The sequence below is a fragment of the Perca flavescens genome, chromosome 18, assembly GCF_004354835.1.
Source record: "Perca flavescens isolate YP-PL-M2 chromosome 18, PFLA_1.0, whole genome shotgun sequence".
Taxonomy (NCBI): Eukaryota; Metazoa; Chordata; class Actinopteri; order Perciformes; family Percidae; genus Perca; species Perca flavescens.
The window spans coordinates 18,476,909-18,497,269 of NC_041348.1; the positions used below are offsets into that span (position 1 = coordinate 18,476,909).

Below are 20,361 nucleotides of genomic sequence, written 5' to 3' on the forward strand. Positions count from 1 at the left end.
TAAACCTAGGGTTACATTCAAGCGTCGTAGAGCATAAGACCAAACTTCGTCTGGCTGATTATTCTCAGCACGGTCTCAGCTGCCCGCAGAAGCCAGCATCCCCAGACTACTGTGTGAAGTTCCTGTGGTTACTCTTTGTGTGCTTGTCCTTTTTATCCTACCACAGGAGGAGCTGAGTAAGGCTGATCAGGAGGTGATGAAGTGCAAGCATCACAAGAAACACTATGAGGAGAAACGCAGTGCCCATCTCCGCAACATACAGACCCTGCAAGCCAATCTGGAAAGCAAGGAGCAGGAGCTTCAGGTACGCCAAACAGAGATGCGAGGGGCAACTTAAGACAGAGGTGTTTATCACAGGGGGTCATGGCTAACTTAAAAAATTTAAATCGCAAGATAAACAATTTCTTATCATTTTCATTTTGCTTTTTTTGCTTTTTTAAACCAGACAGGGAGCTGCACAAAACTTGCAATATTCCAACAAAGCAATGATTTATTTTTGGTCTTTTTTAGCCTTTTGAGCAGTGTTAGTGTTTAGTATACCTTGTTTTTCTGAGTTCAAATAGCCATTAAATTACGAACGTAATAGATTGTGTACATTATAGTTTCACCAGCATTGGATGTCAGTAATTGATGATTTCTGTCACACTGCGGTTCAGATTTCTGTGGCCAAGGCCACAGAAATCTGTCCAGAGCGTCTGGAAGTACGACGGACAGCCAGGAGTCTGGACAGTGAGATCAACCGGCTCAAGGTTAAGATCACTACCCAGCAGGAACAACAGGGGGACCGTGAGGAGGTTGTGAGGTATGTGACTTAATAAGCCCTGGTATCTATCAGATGATAAAGTAATAACTGTAAGCAATTTTTTTTAAACTTAATTTACATTATGAAATGTCTTAACATGAAATGAATTAGCTTTGATATGTTAACCTTCCTCTGTCTTACCTTTCATCCACTTGTCTTTCTTTCCCATGTCTAGGCAGTATAATGAGGCTCTGGAGAACTACAAGAACATGGCACAGCAAATGAAGAACCTCACCAGCTTCATCAAAAGTCTCAGTAATGTTATGAACCACAGACTCCAGGTTTACGCTGAGCTCAAGAAGTAAGTTGTTGAAACTCTTTAATTAAAAACAAAAACAAATCTGTAATTGATTTATATATACTAGAGGTCAACCGATATGGGTTTTCTCTGGCCGATGCCGATCTTTAGAAATCAAGGTCGGCCGATAAATGCTGCAGATTATTTTTGGCCGATATGTGCTTGTTTTTAAACCTCTATTTGAAAGATAAAATGTAACACTAATATACACAGAATTTCTCAACAAAAACATTTATTGAACACTTCACCAATCTACACTTGTATACTGAAGTGACTGTGCGAGACACACAGCGCAAGAATTCACGAGGGGAGGGGCTGGAGGCAGGTGGTCTCAAGGGGGTAAGCTTCGCTTCAGAACTCGAGCCATCTATGGCGCCATTTTGTGGCTAACTGGCCATCACCTCTTGTTAGCATTCCGCTGACCGCCATTTTTTTTTTACGTCACTTGACTGCGAATAACTACATCAGAAATGTTTGAAGACTCTATTTGTCCGTTGTTTAGTTCCAAAGAAACACGACAATGTATAAAAGGCTTCATTACCTTGTACCTCACGTTATGGCCGATTAATCGGTCGACCTCTAATGTATACCGTATTTTCCAGACTATAAGTCGCTCCGGAGTATAAGGCTGAATCCCATTCCTCCCCTTAACCCTAACCCTTTCCCCTTTCCCCTAGCCCTTGTCCCTTGAACCAAGTGGCAAGGGCTAGGGGTGAAAACATACCCCTATGAAATGGGACACCCCTTGGTTACAGTTATGTCACTACACAGTATTGATCACAAACTTCCAAGATACTGTCTGCAAGTGTGTGTATGTCTATTGCATGGGTTTTGACAAGTGTCATATGCATGTATATATTTTATAGTTCTTTTATGTTCACTATATGTTCTTATCTGTGTGCTACTTAGGTTTGTTTGCAATACATATTTTTAAACACACTGAATGGTGTGTTGTATATCTGTTTCAGTTATCACTGTTTTGAATGTCATTGATGTTCAGAAACACTTTCTTTGTTAATAAAAATCTGTCTTTATTGCCCAATAAAGTAAACACAACAGGCAAAAACATTATATAAAAATACATTATGTTACAGAACCATATCAACTATTAAAACCATAACTTACATGTCACACACACATATATAAAAAGGCACTCATGCAAGACCACAAAAAAACCTACAGTTATTCAGAAATTCCAGACCACAGTCTGATGCCTGTTAGCCAGTAACATTTTCCTCCTGTATCATAACCAACAACAATGTACAGGTACATGAATGCATTACAAATGATTGCAATTATACAGTACCAACAATACAATAATGAATGGCTACAACATGAACGCATGACTCACTCCCATAGTTGCTTTGCAGCATAATTTGATTTTAGAAACTTCTGCTCGTTTTCAGCCTGAAAGTGGATCAGCTGCTGGGTTTCCTCCTGCGTCCCTGTGTGATACAGGACGGTATATGGAAAGCACGTATCGATGTCTCCAAAGCAAGTAGTGTTATGCACTGATATCAAACGAAATTCGCTGCTTATGGAGTTTAGTTAACACTGTAGACATGCATGGATTCCTTTCAAGGCAGAGAAATGCGGGACTGTTAATAATCTGCAAATAAGCAATGTAGCGTTAGCGTTAGCATAGCAAGCTAGCGATTTTTAAAAACGTTTCAATTACAAATATAGTTGCCAATATGTATGTACAGGACTGTGTAGAGCACAAAACAAGAAGACAAGAAGTCGTAATTTTTAACTCAATTCTTTAAGCCGAAAATACTTACATGTATGGGTCTCTCTGGTCGCCTTGGCAGCCATGTTCCTTGTTGCGCAACATCTCTGGATACCCCTGCTGGCCAAGTGAGCTTGCGTCCTTACTTGGGCGGAAGGGACCTCTGGCCCTTCCCCTAGGCCCTATCCCTCGATCAAGACGAGTATTGGGACAGCACTAGCTCTCACGTGAACAACGCGTACAACAAGGGTTAAGAGGAAGGGTTAGGGTTAAAGGAACACGCCGACTTACTGGGACTTTAGCTTATTCACCGTAACCCCCAGAGTAAGACAAGTCGATACATACCCTTCTCATCTCCGTGCGTGCTGTAACGCTGTCTGACGGTTCCAACATTAGCTTAGCCTAGCACAGATCCTGCAGGTAACTGGTTCCAACTAGCCTACTGCTCCGAATTGTGACAAAAGTGACAAAATAACGCCAACATATTCCTATTTATATGTTGTGATTTGTAGAGTCACAGCGTGTACAAAAAACTACGTAACATGAGACACAGCCATCTTCTAACAGTAAACAAACTGGGAACTATATTCTCAGACAGGCTTGCTGCGAGCATATCACTCCGCCCAAGTACTATATTCTTCCACCTGAGAATATAGTTCCCGGTTTGTTTACGGTTAGAAGACGGCTGTGTCTCATGTTACGTTGTTTTTTGTACACGCTGTCACTCCACAAATCACAACATGTAAATAGGAACATGTTGGTGTTATTTTGTCACTTATTGGGAGCAGTAGGATTACTGGAACCATTCACCTGCATGTACTGTGCTGGCCTGATGCTGCTGGAGCCGTCAGACAGCCTTACAGCACGCACGGAGATGAGAAAGGTATGTATGGACTTGTCTAACTCTGGGGGTTACGGTGAATAAGCTAAATTCCCAATAAGTCAGCTTGTTCCTTTTAAGGGGAGGAATGGGATTCAGCCTAAGTCGCATCAGTCAAAAAATGCCTCATGAAGAGAAAAAAAAACACATAAGTCGCATTTATTTAGAATTTATTTTTTTTTCATCTGTCAACTACACATAGCACACAGAACAACGGTAGGTGTCTGGTATGTTAACGTAACACATGAACAGTTAATCAACTATACAATAGCACACAGAACAACTAGCTACCAGGGCATGGAGCATGGATGTATTAAAAGGCGTGGAGATGTAACTGCACCGTTGACCTCCCGACCCGTTCCTCCAGCTCTGGCCATCTAGCTTTCAGCCCGCGATTAGCCGATTAGCTTTCTTTGCTTTCTTCATTGCAGTAAGAGTCACCTTTTCACCAGTCTCCCCCACAAGTTTCTCCCTCATTTCAAACTTACTTTCTGCTGCTCGATTACCGTTTTCGGCTGCATATTTTACTACCTGCAGTTTATCGCTTTTCTTTCTCAGTTGTCTTTAGGAAGCGCATTCTAGTTGTCGCAAGCCTAGAGCGCCCTCTCGCGGCTGTAGACGGTAATGTTTTCAGTATGAATTAGCATGTAAACATGTTAAATTATATATATTTTGATATATAAGTCGCACGTCGCAGGACCAGCCAAAGTAGGAAAAAAAGTGCGACTTGTAGTCCGGAAAATACGGTAGTTATATTTCTCTTCAAGCTAATGGATTAGCAAAATCAAAAAAAGAAACCTATAAATTGTGAGACCTGTCTCCTGATTTATTCTCATTCTGCTGTCCTTCCTTGTTCATTTGATTCTTTTTCTTTGCATCCATTAGGTTACTCTCCGCCCGCTGTAAATACTACTTTGATAGCATGCTGGCCCAGAGACGCTACACTGGAAGTATGACCTTTGACCACAAGAATGAAACCCTCTCCATCTCAGTAAGAAGAACATTTTAATCAACAGTCAGGCAATTCTTTAGCCTCATTTTCCCTCTAAAAATGTACACTGAAGTGTTCTTCAGTGTAACACCTGTGAACTCTAGGACATGAGTTTATTTCAGAATAACTGAGAGGCAGCCGTTGGCTTTGCAGCATGTAGTCTTAGAAAACGGACTGAACAATGTAGCTGCAAGGCTACGGTCTAAATGGCAATTATTACTCATAAAAATGTGAGACACGACTGCTACAGCTTTTTAGCCAGGTTGTGTAAATAAAGATTTCTCCTCCACTCGTCTGTAGGTGCAGCCAGGCCAAGGAAACAAGGCTGACTTGAGTGACATGCGCTCTCTGTCCGGAGGCGAGCGCTCCTTCTCCACTGTTTGCTTTGTTCTCTCTCTTTGGGCCATCACAGAGGCGCCTTTCCGCTGTCTTGACGAATTTGATGTATACATGGTAATAAGATACCGTTTTTATTGATATTGCAAGTTTGTCTGGATAAGAGTGTACACTGCCTTAATTGCATATTGAGATAATTAGGGGTGTCACGATTTTGATTTTAAATTGGAAATCGATCGAAATAAGCTTTCAGTTTTGATTATTAAAATCAAAAGCAGGACACAGACTTACAGATCGTTAGCATACAGCTAAAGACACAGCATAATGTTAGCTTACCGGTAGCCTGCAGCTGCACATTTCAAGACACCTTGGCCACTGCCTGAGTCGGAGATAACGGAGAAACAACAGAACTGTTATGGTGTGACAACATTTTGCCTTTCCTGTGTGTTATGTAAACATACTATCAATGATAAAATACGTTGGCTCCTACAGGACTTAATGGTGCGTTCAGGTGCACCTTGTTAAACTCTTTCAAGTGCAATGTAAACTCTGACAAACTCAAACTATTGTCAAGTAGCCTACCTTCTTATTGTGAAACTGGCAAAACTGATACATATTTTATATTATTATTTATTTATTTTATTTTTATTGAATCGTGAAAATATAAAAACAAAAGTCAAATCGAATCATGGATTTGGAGAATCGTGACACGCCTCAAGATAATCTCTAGCTTCATAACACTGAATAGGCATTAGAGGGAGAAGAGGAAGTTTGGAGAAAGTTCAGCGAGGTTCTTGACATTACATAAACTGTCTCACCGTCTTTAGCCTTATTTATTAAAAAACATCTCCTGTTTTGTTCAATTAGGACATGGTGAATAGGAGGATATCAATGGACATGATGCTGAAGGTGGCTGCCGGTCAGCGCTTCAGACAGTTCATCTTCCTCACCCCACAAAGCATGAGGTAATCACTGGTACATCTTTCTATACAATATATTTGTATGTCAAGCAGTTTAACCCCCCGAATGTGATTTATTGACTTTGTTACTATATATTCACTTAGTTAATGCTATGATGAAGTAATCCATTCAGGATTAAAGGATGGGATTGTAGTTTGCTGCTTAGGTTCCCTGGGAAAGACCACCAGCCACCCTCAGCCTTAACCTCAAAGGCACGATCACATTGTCATCTTTTGTTGCTTTTCTTCTTTTTGTTTCAGCTCTCTTCCAGAGAGTAAAAACATCAGCATCCTCTGTCTCAAAGATCCAGACCGTGGCAACAACCCACAAAGAAGTCAAGATGAGGACCAGTAGTATTGCTAGCTGGTAATTTAACATCAAATAAGTTGACGAGACCAGTAGCAGGTGCCATAACCTCCATCGATTATGTTTAAGAAGGGTTCAAGAGTGGTTCAGTTTTTAGTTCCGTCAGTGATCGAAATACAATTTTATTTTTTTTTAAAGTTCTGTTTAGTAGGCAGTGTGTTAAATGTTTTGTTCTACAACACTGAATGCAAGTACCAACAAAATGTTGTATGCACTGATGCATCGAGGGTACTGCAAAGATGGTGAAGTATTTGTATATCCACTGCTGAAATAACGGTTAAATGGCTTGACAACTGGCACATTGAAGGAGATGATGTCATTGTAAGAATTTTTTTAATATTCATTAAACCAAGTTCAGAGACAAATGTAATGTTGGTGTTTTTATATGCTTGGCAGCAAATTTCAGGACATTTTCCTCCTCAAGTCAGTCTCTAACTGGACATTATAATTAAAGTTCTTTGTTCTTTTGTTACCACTTTGTGACAGAACACAGTAAACACACAATCCTGCTTTTTTCCTCTGCTCATTATTCACTGGATATAAATTTTTTTTGGATCTGTACTGAAACATTCAACTTGAAACCCTTATTAAGGTCAGTCTTGTGAGGAGGAAGGATTTGCACCTTTAAGGGCTCTGTGCCAAATCCTTCACACGAGGCGGCCCACTGGAATGCACTTCCACTGTTAATATTTAATGAACACAAAACTCTGTGTTCTTATGGTACTGTAATAGCTTTATTCAGGGCTGGGCAATATATCAATATTACATCGATATTGTAATATGAGACTAGATATCGTCTGAGATTTTGAATATCGTTACATGGTAAGTGTTGTCTTTTACTGGTTTTAAAGGCTGCATTACAGTAAAGTGATGTAATTTTCTGAACTTACCAGACTGTTCTAGCTGTTCAAATATTTGCCTTTAACCACTTAGTCATTATACTGTATATCCACATTACTGATGATTATTTATCTAAAATCTAACTGAAGATATTTTGTTAAAGCACCAATTGTCAACCCTAGAATATTGTTGCGATATCGAGGTATTTGGTCAAGAATGTCCTGATTTTCTCCGTATCGTCCAGCCCTGGTCTTGCTGTGGTTGAGTTCAAATGTGAACCACAATTGTTTTCAACATGGCATTTATCAGCCTCAAATTGATTTAATAGTAATTATTGAAAAAAACTGCAAAACTAAAAAAAAAAAAAAAAACTCACTCAAATGCTATAAATGATCCTGAAAAAAAGAAAGCTTGCATTTATGATCACATAATTACTGCTATATTCTCTTTGGCAACCAAACAAAGAAAATGAAAGTGCAGTGTCCAGTATACAAGCTACATAGAAGCAAGGTTAATGACTCAAGGAAAACACATTATCCAGCCCTGACAGTGAAGAATGCTTTATTACATGCTCTTGATAAAATAAACTCTTAAAGCAGGTTGCTTTCAAATTTTGTTGTCTCACATTTCTTCACACAACATGAAATAGCAAGCAGTGGTCAAGCTTTAAAAACAGCTACAGCACACTGTTGGCACTTGGCAAGTCTCCCAAGGCCAGGAACCTTTTGAGTTTGAACTCAAAGTCAATGGGACGTTCACAGGGAGGCCTGTAGTTCCCTGACATTGTTAAGCTCAGGTAGGGAATGAGCGCACAGTTCTCTTCAAACAAGGCCAGCTTCTTTTTATACTTCTGGCGGATGTAGTCTGTGCTCTTGTGGTTGAAAGCTGTAAAATATGTTAACATAATCGTTCTTGAGTTTGAGCAAGTCACGTGATATTGACTGTGACCTAAGGTAACCTTGACATCTTGCTTTACCTTTCAGGTAGAATGCCACATAGAGGAGTGAAGATCTCTGTATACTGAGGAAGGGATACTTTGGTTTGAGACACCCAACTGCTGTCATGGCCTTGATGACTGATACTGCCACACCCTAAAAAATACATACAACTCAAAACAGGGCAGATGTTGAAGAGGATTCAGAAACATACCTATATCAAATGTTGACATAAAATCTCTGCTGTGTGTGTGAGAGTGAGAGAGAGAGACCTGCTCCAGGTAGCCCAACGTTGGAAGGGAGGTGAGGGGTACAGGTTCACAAAGAGGAGGAACTTTACTGGGCAGCCTCTGGTTCCAGTAGGTTTCAGGAATCCTTGAAAGATAATATATCAACACCAACTTTCACTCAATAGCCAAATAAAACTTTATTGAAAGTACTGGGGAGACTTCCAAATACTGTGCACGACTGAATAATCCTTATCTTGTGAAAAGAAATCTAAATGAAAAACATTTCAGAAATATACAAGGAGATAGCTCCACACCTCAAAAACTTGTCCTGTTTCTGCTTTGTCTCAACAATGTAGATCCGTTTTCTGTATTCCACTGCATATTCCATCTTTCCTCGAACCAGGGCTTCATACCTGAGGACAAATAAACCTGCCATGACACAAATAAAGCCCTTTTGACATTTTTTAGTTTGTTTTTAATAATTACGTGCTTTTGAAAATGCACTTTCTAAGGTATCTTTAATCTACTGAATAGGGCCAGGGACCACCCCTTTCAAGTTACTAAAATTGATAAGTATAATAACTTGTAATTTTTCACTGATAAATTAAAATCTCTATTAATCAATTAATAAATGAATGCCAATCATGTATTCAAACAGTGTAGTGAATAGTGTACCTTTGCTTTCCATCCAGATAAGTGACCGGGCAGAAGCCCTTCATCTCAACTTGCTGTGGGAAGTTGTTCTTCACCTGGATCTCAGTGAGCTTTCTGGGCAGCAGCTGGGGTTGTGGGAGAGTGTGTGGGCAGCCAGGAGTCACAAACTGATCGGGAGTAGTCAGGAACCGCTGTGGTTGAGGGAGCAACATAAAAACATAATTTTTTCTTTCAGTCACAGTTAATCTATTTGCATGTTAAATCAAATCTGTTATTATAAATGTAACTTTAAAAATGTGTGTATATTGTTTATCCTGCACAGAATTTGAAAATGAGGAAATCTGCTTAATTTGGCTTGAATGCTTTTCCATACTCATTCGTGCATTTAACCATCTGTGTGCTCCAGTACACTGACCTCTAAATGGTCTTCGCCACACATCTTGTAATAGTGTCCCCTGTACTCGGCTGCATGAGTTAAGGCTGCACTTTCTGAGCAGTCCACCAGGTGGCGATGTAGAGCCAGGCAGACAGGGCAGTACTGTCCAAACTCTCCAAGCCGATACTGCAGCTCCTTGGGTGTGATACACATTCTGTTGATGCATGCTGCTTGTCCTGCAAAATGAAAAAAGCATGGGATTCTGAACTAATGTCATCTTAAGACGATGAGTGAGGCAAGTTTTCAATTAATACAGTATTTGGCATGTTTTACTTTAGGTGTAAAAAAAAAAATCTGAGCTGATGTCTGGAAAAGCTTCTAGTACTTACTGTTGCGTGTCCTCTCCAGGTAGTTGTGGATATATTTCATGCTGATGCTGACCTCCTTTATACTGCGGTTCCAGATCCACCATTTGCTTTTCAAGCCATCGAGCAGGATCCAGTTCTGATATTGTTGTTGGAAGTGTTGCCTCACATGCTCCATCTCCTGCTTGTAACAGGAGTTACGAATGTGGAGGATCTCTGAGCTGCTGTGCATCAGGTGAGGCCTGCAGTAGGAGGAGGGGGGCAGGACACATTTTATTACTTTGACAGTTTGTGATTTTAAACAGCTCTCAGACTTGTGATATGATGTGTATTTACAGTTGCTATCGATGTGTGTTATCTCACTTGTTGGGCTTCATCTTGTCCAGGAGACCTCTGGTCAGCACCTCCACTGTGGCCAGCTCCAGCTCTACTACTATCATGGGGATGATGCTCCGAGACCCCATCAGCTCTGTCTGCTTAAGTGTCTTCGGAAAGCCATCCAACACGTACCTGGGATGACAATAAATATTGTCTTCACAAACACCCTCAAGTAGGAATAAGTACAGCATGTGTAGATGTCTTGACAGTCAGAGTAAGACTAGTCTATATCCAAGACGCTCCACTTCCAGGATTGCTCCGTTGCTGCTGGAAATTCCACGGATTTCAATCTTTCCGGCTGGATGTCCGTTACCTCCCGCTTTCTTTGTGTTGGAATTTTAAACTCTGGTTGATTTATGAGGACTATGATTAATTGCTCCTCAGATCTCTGCACTGTAAATCCAGACAGCTAGCTAGACTATCTGTCCAATCTGAGTTTTCTGTTGCATGACTAAAACAACTTTTGAACATACACATGTTCCACCAAAATAAGTTCCTTCCCAAGGCTATTTTGCAGCGGCACCGTGGCTCTGTCCGGTGCTTATGAGGATTATGATTGGTTTAAAGAAATGGCAATAAACCAGAGCACGTTTTGACGTGCACGTTTGTGCTGTGGAGGAAGGTCTGGCAAAGCGAGACTAGAGTAAGAAAAAAGTCTTTGTCTTGAAACAAAAAAAGCAAAAAAGTTATTTCAAAGTAAAAGTTAATATATTTTCAAGCCTTGAGTTTTAATAACTCTTTATGGAACACACACACCCCAGCTTACCCTCGAGTGCCGCAGATCGAGCTCATGAGCGCCACCTCCAGACACTGAATGGCCAGTTCATCAGGTACAACGAGTCCCTGGGAGAGATGCTTTTTCATCTGGACAGCCAGATCAGTGTGCTCATGATTGTTAAGCACCGTACGCATAGCGCCGCCAATGGACAGACAGGCCAAGCCATATTTCTGAGCAAACATCTGTGCCACTGGAGAGTTAAAGCAAAGTGAGAGAAATGCAGAATGTGAATAATAGAAAGAAGAGAGAGATAATCGTAAAAAAAAAAAAAAGGATTATTTTCCAGCTGTCTTGAGTCTTACCAGTGGTTTTTCCAGATTTGGGTGGTCCAACAACAGCTATTTTAACAGGAAGGGACGGGGTGGGCTTTGGCTGCCTAAGGTACTTCAAGGGGTTCAGCATAAATGTGTTACGGTTCTCCTTAGTTGCAAAAAAGTAGATAAACTGATGGAAGATTAGGGGATATGTGGTATTGAGGGGCCACTGCAGAGGCTGGATCACATCTCTCTCTTTGTAGTGCTGTAGAAGGGGGACATTTACATGTCAGCAAAAAAGAGTAAAGGTGTACTAGTAGTTGAAATACAAATCGTGGCCTCATCCCACAGATGCTATAAAAGACACAGTGACCATTCCTAAATGACGCCTACCTTTATGGGGTCCCAGCAGCCAAAGGCGCTGTGGAACTTATAAGAGGAGAGCAGCAGCTTATGTGCCAGGCTGTATGAGATGGGTTGGCATTTTTGGAAGAGTGACTCCCTGTTGGTCACCAGGGGCTGGATTTTCTGGAGCAGCTTCTGCTGAGCGATCCGGAGCTTACGAGATGCACTGATTGACACTTTGGGTATGTTTAGTTCACTCAGGAGCTCCTGATCATAGAACAACACAAAGCAGAATTTATGAGTATTAGTAAAGTACAATATGTAAACTTACATTATGCAGAGCACATAAAGTCACATTAGGTTTATCTTAGGACCAACTTGTGTCTCTGTAAAGTCAAAGGATGTCAGAATGTAAAATGTTTGCAAGTATCTATCAGAGTTGTAACGTCTAATGATGACAATTTGTTTCAAGTATTACTTTGTGTGTTATGGCTTAGACTATTGTAGTAAATCTTATATAGATTATAGAACTCTCCTGACTGTCCTTGAAGCCAATATTAAATAATAGCAGAAATGGGTGAGGGAAGCAAATACGTATGTCTGGCAAGTTAATTGCCTTCATTGGGTTTTGTGTCTTTGTACCATAACAGTAATAAGGCTGTTTTCATCCTTCACATAACGCTCTGCTATCTCCATCTCCAGCCTCTCAGACGCCGCCTCCTCATTCTCTTTATTCTCCATGTCTTTGTTATCCTCTTCTAAAGGAAACTCTTCCTCCAGCATGGCCTCTATCTCTTCCTCCATGTTGCCTGCAGTTTCATCCTCTTCATCATCTTCTTCATCCTCAGAATATCTGAGCTGATGAGTTGGAGATAGGAGGAAGAGGCGTTAAGCAGTGATGGAGAGGGGATGACGCTGTGGTTATAATTAGTTTGCTTACTTTGTTTTTGGCTGCCTTCGTGAGTTCAGCCCTTCTCTCAGCAATGCTGTTCTCCTGTACCAAAGAGATAGCTGTACTCACACAATCTATAGACATTGTCAGGACAGACATGCATGTAATAACGTTTGCAGAGAAATGATTCTACCAAGTTGTCACTTGCTTACCCGGTTCCGCTTACGTAAATCATAAAGGAGGTTTAGCTGTGCTTCACGGCGGTTGTGGCACTCACGCCACTTCTCCAGGTATGTCGGCAACAGACGCTTCTGAACATCTGTGACATCCACCACCAAATTTACCACAACATCAGGGAAAAGCTGTTGCTGCAAAATGTACTGCACTTCATCGGGATTTTGAGGGAAGCCCTCCAAAATAAAACCTGTAGACCTACAAGGTGGAGAAAAATGCAATTAAAAGACACACACAATGTATATATAATGAATTAAGGTACATAAGGTGTAAAATATAGAAGTGTAAGGATGTGAAAGGTCTATATGTGATGCCTGGGATTTTTCAGTGAAAGTGAAAGAAGCAGAAAGGGAGCATGAGAGATTAAGGGATGTATAAAGATTTATCAAAGAAAACATTTTTAAATTTGATGGAAGTATGCTTAGTCGCCCTCTTGTGTGTGTGTGTGTGTGTGTGTGTGTGTGTGTGTGTGTGTGTGTGTGTGTTGTGTGTGTGTGTGTGTGTGTGTGTCTGCGCAACTACATGTATGGTTCCTGATTCCAGTATGGTGCGATAAGCATATCCAGGATCTCTGGGGTAAGTGGATCTCCATCAGACAGGTATGCTTTGATAGCCGTTTCCTCATCAGTCAGGACCACTTCCTGCTGTAGACACAGAGTAGCACTTGCACAGTATTTCAGTGTCAAAATATCCTAATTCTTTAACATTCTTGTAATTCTTGTCTTTGATCTTGCTACAGAGAAAGTTAATTGAAGCTGACCTCCATGTCATTCGTGTTGTCGGAGTTCTCCCCCATCTCCTCCTTGTCCTCCCCCCTGGCTTCCTCTATCAGAGCCTCCAAGTCCTCAGCAGACTCCTCTGGAGACTCCAACTCATCAGAATAAGGTACCTGCTCCTTTGTCTTGGCCATGATGAGCATTTGGAGTTGCTCCCTGAACTGAATATGGAAAATGCCAAGCTGCTGGGCGAGCCACTCACCCTGAGTGGTCTTGGCTGACCCTCGGGTGCCAAGCAAAAAGATCCGCAGGGCAGGAGGCTTGGACAGAAGGAGATAGAAGAAACTTGTTAGGTATTTTTGCTTTACTTACAATGACTTTTTCTTTTCTTCTTATGTCAGTTTGTACCTTGAGAGGCCCAGTCTGTGCAACAAAATGTGCAGGGTTTTGAAGGAAAGAGTCCCTGGCTGCTTGGCTCGAGAAATAGTAGTTTTTCTCACGGTACTTGGCTGCAATTTCACCCGTACAGGGCCACAGGACATTGTTGTTTTTTAAGGCCACAGGGCAGAAATGATGGGTATCGCCTAATACTCTCTTGGTTGTTACGACCCCCTGCTGTCATTGAGAGGAAGGAGATGCTGTTAAAGGTTTGTTTATATTTTTAATTGACAGCAAAGCAGTAAGACAGGCCTCCATCTTCAGTATCTTCAATTGTATATAAGATTATAAACTTGTCATTTATAAAATCAAAAAAGACATGTTTACTGACTTCTTCCTCCTCAACTGCATCATTGTCACTGCTGCTTTCCTCGGCTCTCTCCAGCTCAGCTAAGGCCTCCATATCTGCCGCCTCCTTGTCCAGGTCTGTTGCTGACAGTTCCCAGGACACATACTGAAAGGGTTCTAAAAATCAAGCATGTAAACCAGATTGGATTATTATCAATAATAAAAAAAAATTATGTTATTATGAATAATTATTATAGTTATAATACATTTAATTGAAACATGACCAACATGCGGTTTGTGGTGTTAACAAAATTCAAGACTGGGATTGATACTTCACGAAGAGTTACACTCACTCTCCTTGAGAAGGACCATCTGTTTAAGCAGGTCTTCAGGGCTTTTGTCCCCAATCTTCAGTACTGAGTGTGGGACAGTTAAAGCGGACTGCATTTGGTCCCATTCGTACACAAACTGTTGCAGTTGCAGTTTATAGTCATTCATCTCCGGGCCGTCTGGATAACCCAAGTCCCAATGATCAGGTAGTACCACAGCTGGAGCAACACAGAAATGAGAAGGAGATGGCGGTCCAGAGTTTGAGATGGAGGGAAAACGTTTAGTTCAATGCTGCTTTTATGGTGCTTACATACACTGTAGTATGTAAATACAGAAAGGTGTGCGGATGCGCGAGGCTGGTGGTGTCATTTTCTACAAAGGACATTAATGAATGCTTTAAAAACAGTGCTGGTCAAATTCTACAGGATCAGGGAGCCTTTGTGAATTTAGGCTGACAGTTGGTACCTTCGGTCTCTTCAGCAACTGTCTCTAGATTTGTTTGCAGCTCAGCAGGCTTGGCCTCTACCTCCGATTCTGGCTCCTTCTGTTCTCTAAAATGAAGAGAAATTAAGCACAAGAACAAAAGCCCCATAAACAATCAATTCCAGATATAACGACCCATACAATTTGACAGCATCATTGCACCTCCACTCACAAGACCAGTTTCTCCTTCTTAGATTGTTCGTCCTGCAACCTCTTGCTCACTGCTTTGTCCACGCTCTCCTTGTTCTTCTCATACAATCTCTTCAAAACTGTTCAACACATTTAAGTGCAGTGAAACATGATCACAGACAGAACTCAAATATAGACTTGACTCTATATACTCTATATAAAACAACAACTTCTTAGTGTTGTTACTGTGTCTCGTACCTTGATTGCTATCACTGTCTTGGAGACAGAAGAGGGTGTCTGGCAGGATTCCAGCTTGCTGTAAGACTTTCATTTGGGAAAAGTTCTTGGGAAAGTTGTCAAGCACCCAGCCAGTTCTGACATCTGCACCAGTGTCAGCCTCTTCAATCTGTAACATCACAATTATTAAGCAACACCCCTGCAAACTGTTTATAGTTGTACTATACATCTAAATGGTGGTTCATTCATTTGGTTTAACTTTCTAATCATATTTACTGTATATGATAAATGGCAACATTTATGTTAAATATACTTTTTCTCCAAATACATTCAATACATTTCCAACAACAGTCACAACAAAAATGTAGAAGGAATGCTCTTTCTTTTTTTTTAACCAAAAAGCTTGCAGTGTAAATGCAGCTGCCATGTTTCAGATTTTATAACATACCTCTTTTACACGCTTCTCCAGTACCTCAGCATACAGGCTGAAGGGAGATGTGCTTTGATGTTTGGCTTCTTCCAGCGCAGTGAGCACCATGGTTTGTACCTCTGGATGATCCTCTGTCACTGAGAACAGCAGAAAACATTTGCACACAAATACAGTGTAGGCTGCCGCATAATCTCGACTCACACCGAGCTCCAAAACTCTGGGGACACAACATAGCGTGACCAGACTACCATTTGTGATGTGTACAGTACGTGTAAAAGATTTTGAAATGGTTAATTTATCCATGTCTGTTTGTCTGCATGTGTGTTTGCACCAGAGAGAGACAGAAAGAATAAATAGAAGGTTTTTACATCTTACCTCCTACAGAATTGGTTTCATTGGATGAAATAAAAATATCAGAACATTAATTCTGTGTCTGACAGTATACGTCAAATAATACTGTCTACTACATGGTATTTCAAAGGGCTGATGTGTGATATAACTTATATAATTTGTTAGTAGAATAGTTATTAAGCTACAATACAACTGTACAGGTGATAGTGAATATCATTTTTATTTGTTGATGGTTTATTTGATAGTGACAGATACAGTATACATAGATAAACTAAAGACAGCTAACCCATTGTCCTCATCATCATCATCATCATCATCATCATCATCATCATCATCATCATCATTACCACCAACAAAACTCAACTTACCTGAATTCTGTCCGACATCCTTCTCCATCTTCATCTTGATTTTCTCTATAGCGACCTGTGTTGTCTCCTCTTTGATTTTGTCAAGCCTCTCCTGCTCAACCTTGTCCAGAACTGGCTGCACCAGTACCTCCATATCAAGCACCAATGCCTTGTAGTGCTGAGCTAGAAGCTTACATAGAGTGCTCTTCCCTGCCTGTGGAGGTCCAATGATGGAAACTCTGCAAGGGGGCCTGGGCATCGGAGGAAGTAAGTACCATCGGGGGTTTGTGAAAAACTTCTGGCAGGCCTCCTGAGATGAGAGGATGTACATTTTGTCCTGGAAGCTGCGCAGGGAGTTGAAATGAGAGTTGGTTGACATGTTTACCCAGTCTCATTTGAAGCTATTGGATAGATTCCTCACCTGGCCACAGCCAGATCACTCACCCCACACATAATTCAGGTTTGCCAGGAATGACTTTGCCCTCCCTCAGAGCAACAGGACAAGTTCGGCCCCAGCGGCTCCTTCTCCATTTAAAGCCGGGAGCCACTGTCCTGGAGGAGGACATGACTCTCATTAGGTCCTCCTGGAAAAGAGATGGACTCAGGATTAAACTACTTCTAGTTAAATTGAGAGTCAATTTAGTGGAGGGAGTATGTTTAAAATGCCTGTTAGTGCATCATTTAAAAAAAAAAAAGAAAATTGTTATCAGCCTTATCTTTGTGTTAATAGTTTAAATGTATGGTGTTTTGAATACTGTTTTTTTTTGTAAGTAAAATATGAATAAGGTCAATAATGGCAGACCGTGTCAATGTCTTCTGGCAATTCTTCATCATCAGTCTGGTGGAGGAGGACTGGAATGGAGACACGCTTTATTGCCATGGATCCAAGACGGGACATTACAGACTAGAGACAAAACAATCAACAAAATAAAATGATCTTGTTTGTAAGACTGTAGCATGTATTTCCTGCAGACGGTTCATTTATCCCTAGTGTACCAAGTGCAGCTCTTCAGGTGTGTTGTTTCCATCCAACTCCAACAGGTAGAGGGGGTTGTGTTCTGTCATGTAGTCCTGAAAAATATTACTTTTGTCAAGGGGGAAATTAATTGAACCCATCTGATATAATTTAGAACATCATATTAACGTGGATCTTTAGATGAGGCTGTGTTAGTCAGACCTTCTCTTTATCAGCAGTTACAGTATATCTCAGATGAGGTCTTATGATATGGCTTTTTAAATAAAGGTCAAACTTTTACACAAACGCAATATCTCTGACTGCACTCTGGCGTGTAAGAAAAATCACCCTGATTGCCCCATCAAAGCTGTTTGAAATGTATCATTTGGCTTTACATGATGATCAAATAATTTAGATTGTGTAAGAAATGGATGACTTCATTTCAAATGATTAGCCCAACAAACAGCTGCATTATGTGTGGGGAGTGACACATTTATTTAACTTCTTAATTAAAGTGTAAGCCATTCAGAATTTTTTAAGCCCTGGGTAACTCACCTCCAGTGGTCTGAGCATGGTATTCTTGTACATGGTGAGTCTAGGAAAAGCATTTCTGGCCAAGTTTTCTGGTGTCCACACCATCTGGTCAATAATATCTTTTTGGAGTTCTTCTCCCCCAGCCTGCAAGAAAAGAAAAAAAAAAAAAAAAAAATTAACTAAATTAGAATGAAAAAAGTCCAAATAATACAACATAATTAAATTGGGGAATGCAAGAAATAATCATCATCATCATTATTCAAAACCAAATTACTCTAACACCAAAGACAGGAAAGGTTAAAGGTCCCATGACATGGTGCTCTTTGGAAGTCTCTTTCCCGAAATTCAGCTTTGGTGCAGAATTACAGCCACTAGAGCTAGTCCCACAATGAGCTTTCCTTAGTATGTGCCATTTCTGTTTCTGTAGCTATTGAGGAGGAGAGTGGGAGGGGCAAGGTGGAGGGTGGGGTGTGGCCTTGACCAACTGCCACTTTTCTCGTTTGAAAGCCATGATGTCTCTCTCTCATGGGTTGGTCAAATTCTCTGGGCGGGCAAAGCAGAGAAAGGGGAGGTAACCTTGCTTGTTATGACCTCATAACAAGCAGATTCCAAAACGGCTCATCTGAGCTTTCCTTTTCTCAAAGGCAGAGCAGGATACCCAGGGCTCGGTTTACACCTATCGCCATTTCTAGCCACTGGGGGACCATATACAGGCTGGGGGAACTCATATTAAAGTTAAAAAACCTCATAAAGTGAAATTTTCATGTCATGGGACCTTTAAAACCAGTGGCAAGAGGTGTTTTTTCTCAACCTTACCTGCTCCTCCTCATCCTCATCCTCCACTTCCTGGTCCTTGTTCTCCTTCTTGATGTTAAACACCTCCTCACGCTTCCATTGATCCCTGTTGTACAGCTGCCCTGTCTCTGGGTGCTGCTTCAGACCTGACAGCCGGTGGACCAGGTCGTTGTCTGCACACTGGTGGAAGATGGAGATGGAAGATGGAAGATGTATATGTAACTTCCAAATACTTAAAAGGTTATTTAAAAAAAATAAAAGACATTGCTTGAATCAATTGCTGCTTGATGACATGCACAACTCTAAATGGAGGGCATGTGGATAACCTTGATGTTGATGATGAAATCAGGTGTTAGTTTGAAGTTTTTGATCAGCTCAAGCTGCTCATGAATCTTCAGACACTCTTCTGACAGGAATGGTAGGCAGCTCAGTACATACCCTGCATTACAACACATATGTTATCAAGTGCAAGCAGTGGCTTGCTCACATAGTGGTGTTTTGAATGACAATTACAATTTACCGTAGTGCTCCACTTGGTGTGAGTTAAGCCTGTCAAGAATCAGCTGGAGCACCATTTCTTCTGGTATGATTCTTCCCTCAGATAAGATATTCAAGATCTAAAATGGTCAGAGCAATTCATACACCATAAAAAAGATGCATACATATATGTAAAACACATGACATAAAAGGGACAGTTAACCTTTCTGTCCTATGACACAGGTAATTATACTCACCTCTACACCTTGCTTTGTTTTATTTTTAATGTGTGTGTTGAGCAGATCTGTATCTGAAATATTATAAAAGATGATAAATATATATCTGAATTATGTTGGTACAATTAAAGACCAGAAATACAGCAAATTGAACTTACCATCAATTAAGATACACTTCCAGGACTCTGCAATGTTTGTTGCCAAGGTGGATTTTCCAACACCCTGTCACAAAAAATGCCATGTCATTGGGTTATATGACATGGAACATAGAAGAAAATAAATGCCAGTGTTTTGATGTGATGTGGTTGTATACATGCAGATGTGTTCTCTTAAATCTTCACCTGTACCCGAGGAAGACCATATGTGTGTGTGTGTGTGTGTGTGTGTGTGTGTGTGTGTGTGTGTGTGTGTGTGTTTACCGGTCTTCCAACTATAATGAAGCAGGTGGGTTTGGCAAGAAGACTCTCTCTCTCAGCATCATCTTCTATTAGGTTGTCCAATAACCGGTCCACTTAAGCGTATATAACATATCAATGAACAGAGAGAATCAAAAGTTATAAACAGAGGGTATCAAACTGTCAGTTGCTTGTAACGTTAACGTTAATCTGACGATTTAGCTACCTATTCGGCCGTTTCTTATAAAATTGTAGTTATAAAAGTTGACTATAGCCACAGGTAACGTTAATTGCTGTCATATTTCAACGGAAATGTTCTTACCGTTAGTTTGGGTCATTCTTATATCCTTTCCCCCCCTATCTTTTCACTGTTTAAACTTTTATCATCGTTTGTTAACTAGCTAGGACGTAACCTAAGGTTAGCTAGCCAACTATCCAAGGTTCGCAGTCACCGTATACTTGTCACCATAGCAACTCACAAACAAAGGGGGGTAGTTTTACTTATGGCTCGAAAACATAGACTGTTAATATTACTAATATATATATATATATATATATATATATATATATATATATA

At 40.7% G+C, this 20,361-nt stretch overlaps 2 protein-coding genes across 6 annotated transcripts in view; one reads left to right on the plus strand and one right to left on the minus strand.

Moving 5' to 3' along the window:
* LOC114572926 (structural maintenance of chromosomes protein 6) overlaps positions 1–8,830 on the plus strand; it is a 24,897-nt gene extending 16,067 nt beyond the window's left edge. For 2 of the 3 annotated variants that reach the window (XM_028604709.1, XM_028604711.1), the window contains exons 21-27: positions 167–304; positions 657–802; positions 978–1,103; positions 4,595–4,700; positions 5,001–5,153; positions 5,904–6,001; positions 6,257–6,732. In XM_028604709.1, the coding sequence (XP_028460510.1) occupies positions 167–304; positions 657–802; positions 978–1,103; positions 4,595–4,700; positions 5,001–5,153; positions 5,904–6,001; positions 6,257–6,350 (861 nt within the window). In that variant the 3' untranslated portion in view covers positions 6,351–6,732. Of the gene's footprint in view, positions 1–166; positions 305–656; positions 803–977; positions 1,104–4,594; positions 4,701–5,000; positions 5,154–5,903; positions 6,002–6,256; positions 6,733–8,185 lie in introns of those variants that run through there. The other variant, XM_028604710.1, reaches the window with a different exon arrangement.
* Positions 7,747–20,230, minus strand: ak9 (adenylate kinase 9). 3 transcript variants are annotated; one of them, XM_028604707.1, is made up of 35 exons: positions 20,107–20,230; positions 19,809–19,900; positions 19,548–19,611; positions 19,411–19,463; positions 19,197–19,293; positions 19,003–19,115; positions 18,698–18,856; positions 17,903–18,025; positions 17,389–17,463; positions 17,195–17,296; positions 16,837–16,976; positions 16,414–16,736; positions 15,713–15,831; positions 15,286–15,433; positions 15,071–15,167; positions 14,881–14,966; positions 14,439–14,633; positions 14,129–14,262; positions 13,768–13,971; positions 13,404–13,679; positions 13,166–13,287; positions 12,622–12,841; positions 12,458–12,511; positions 12,160–12,375; positions 11,566–11,784; positions 11,221–11,437; positions 10,907–11,108; positions 10,126–10,272; positions 9,787–10,004; positions 9,437–9,633; positions 9,043–9,212; positions 8,682–8,780; positions 8,410–8,512; positions 8,179–8,293; positions 7,747–8,087 (listed from the first exon to the last, which is right to left on the minus strand). In XM_028604707.1, exons 1-35 carry the CDS (start codon positions 20,120–20,122, stop codon positions 7,879–7,881), a joined length of 5,124 nt encoding a protein of 1,707 aa, XP_028460508.1. In that variant the 5' UTR covers positions 20,123–20,230; the 3' UTR covers positions 7,747–7,878. The 3 variants fall into 3 exon arrangements, with proteins under 3 accessions (XP_028460508.1, XP_028460509.1, XP_028460507.1); XM_028604708.1 differs by having other exon boundaries at positions 13,166–13,284; positions 13,768–13,974; XM_028604706.1 differs by having other exon boundaries at positions 13,768–13,974.
* Between the last annotated feature and the right edge of the window lie 131 nt (positions 20,231–20,361).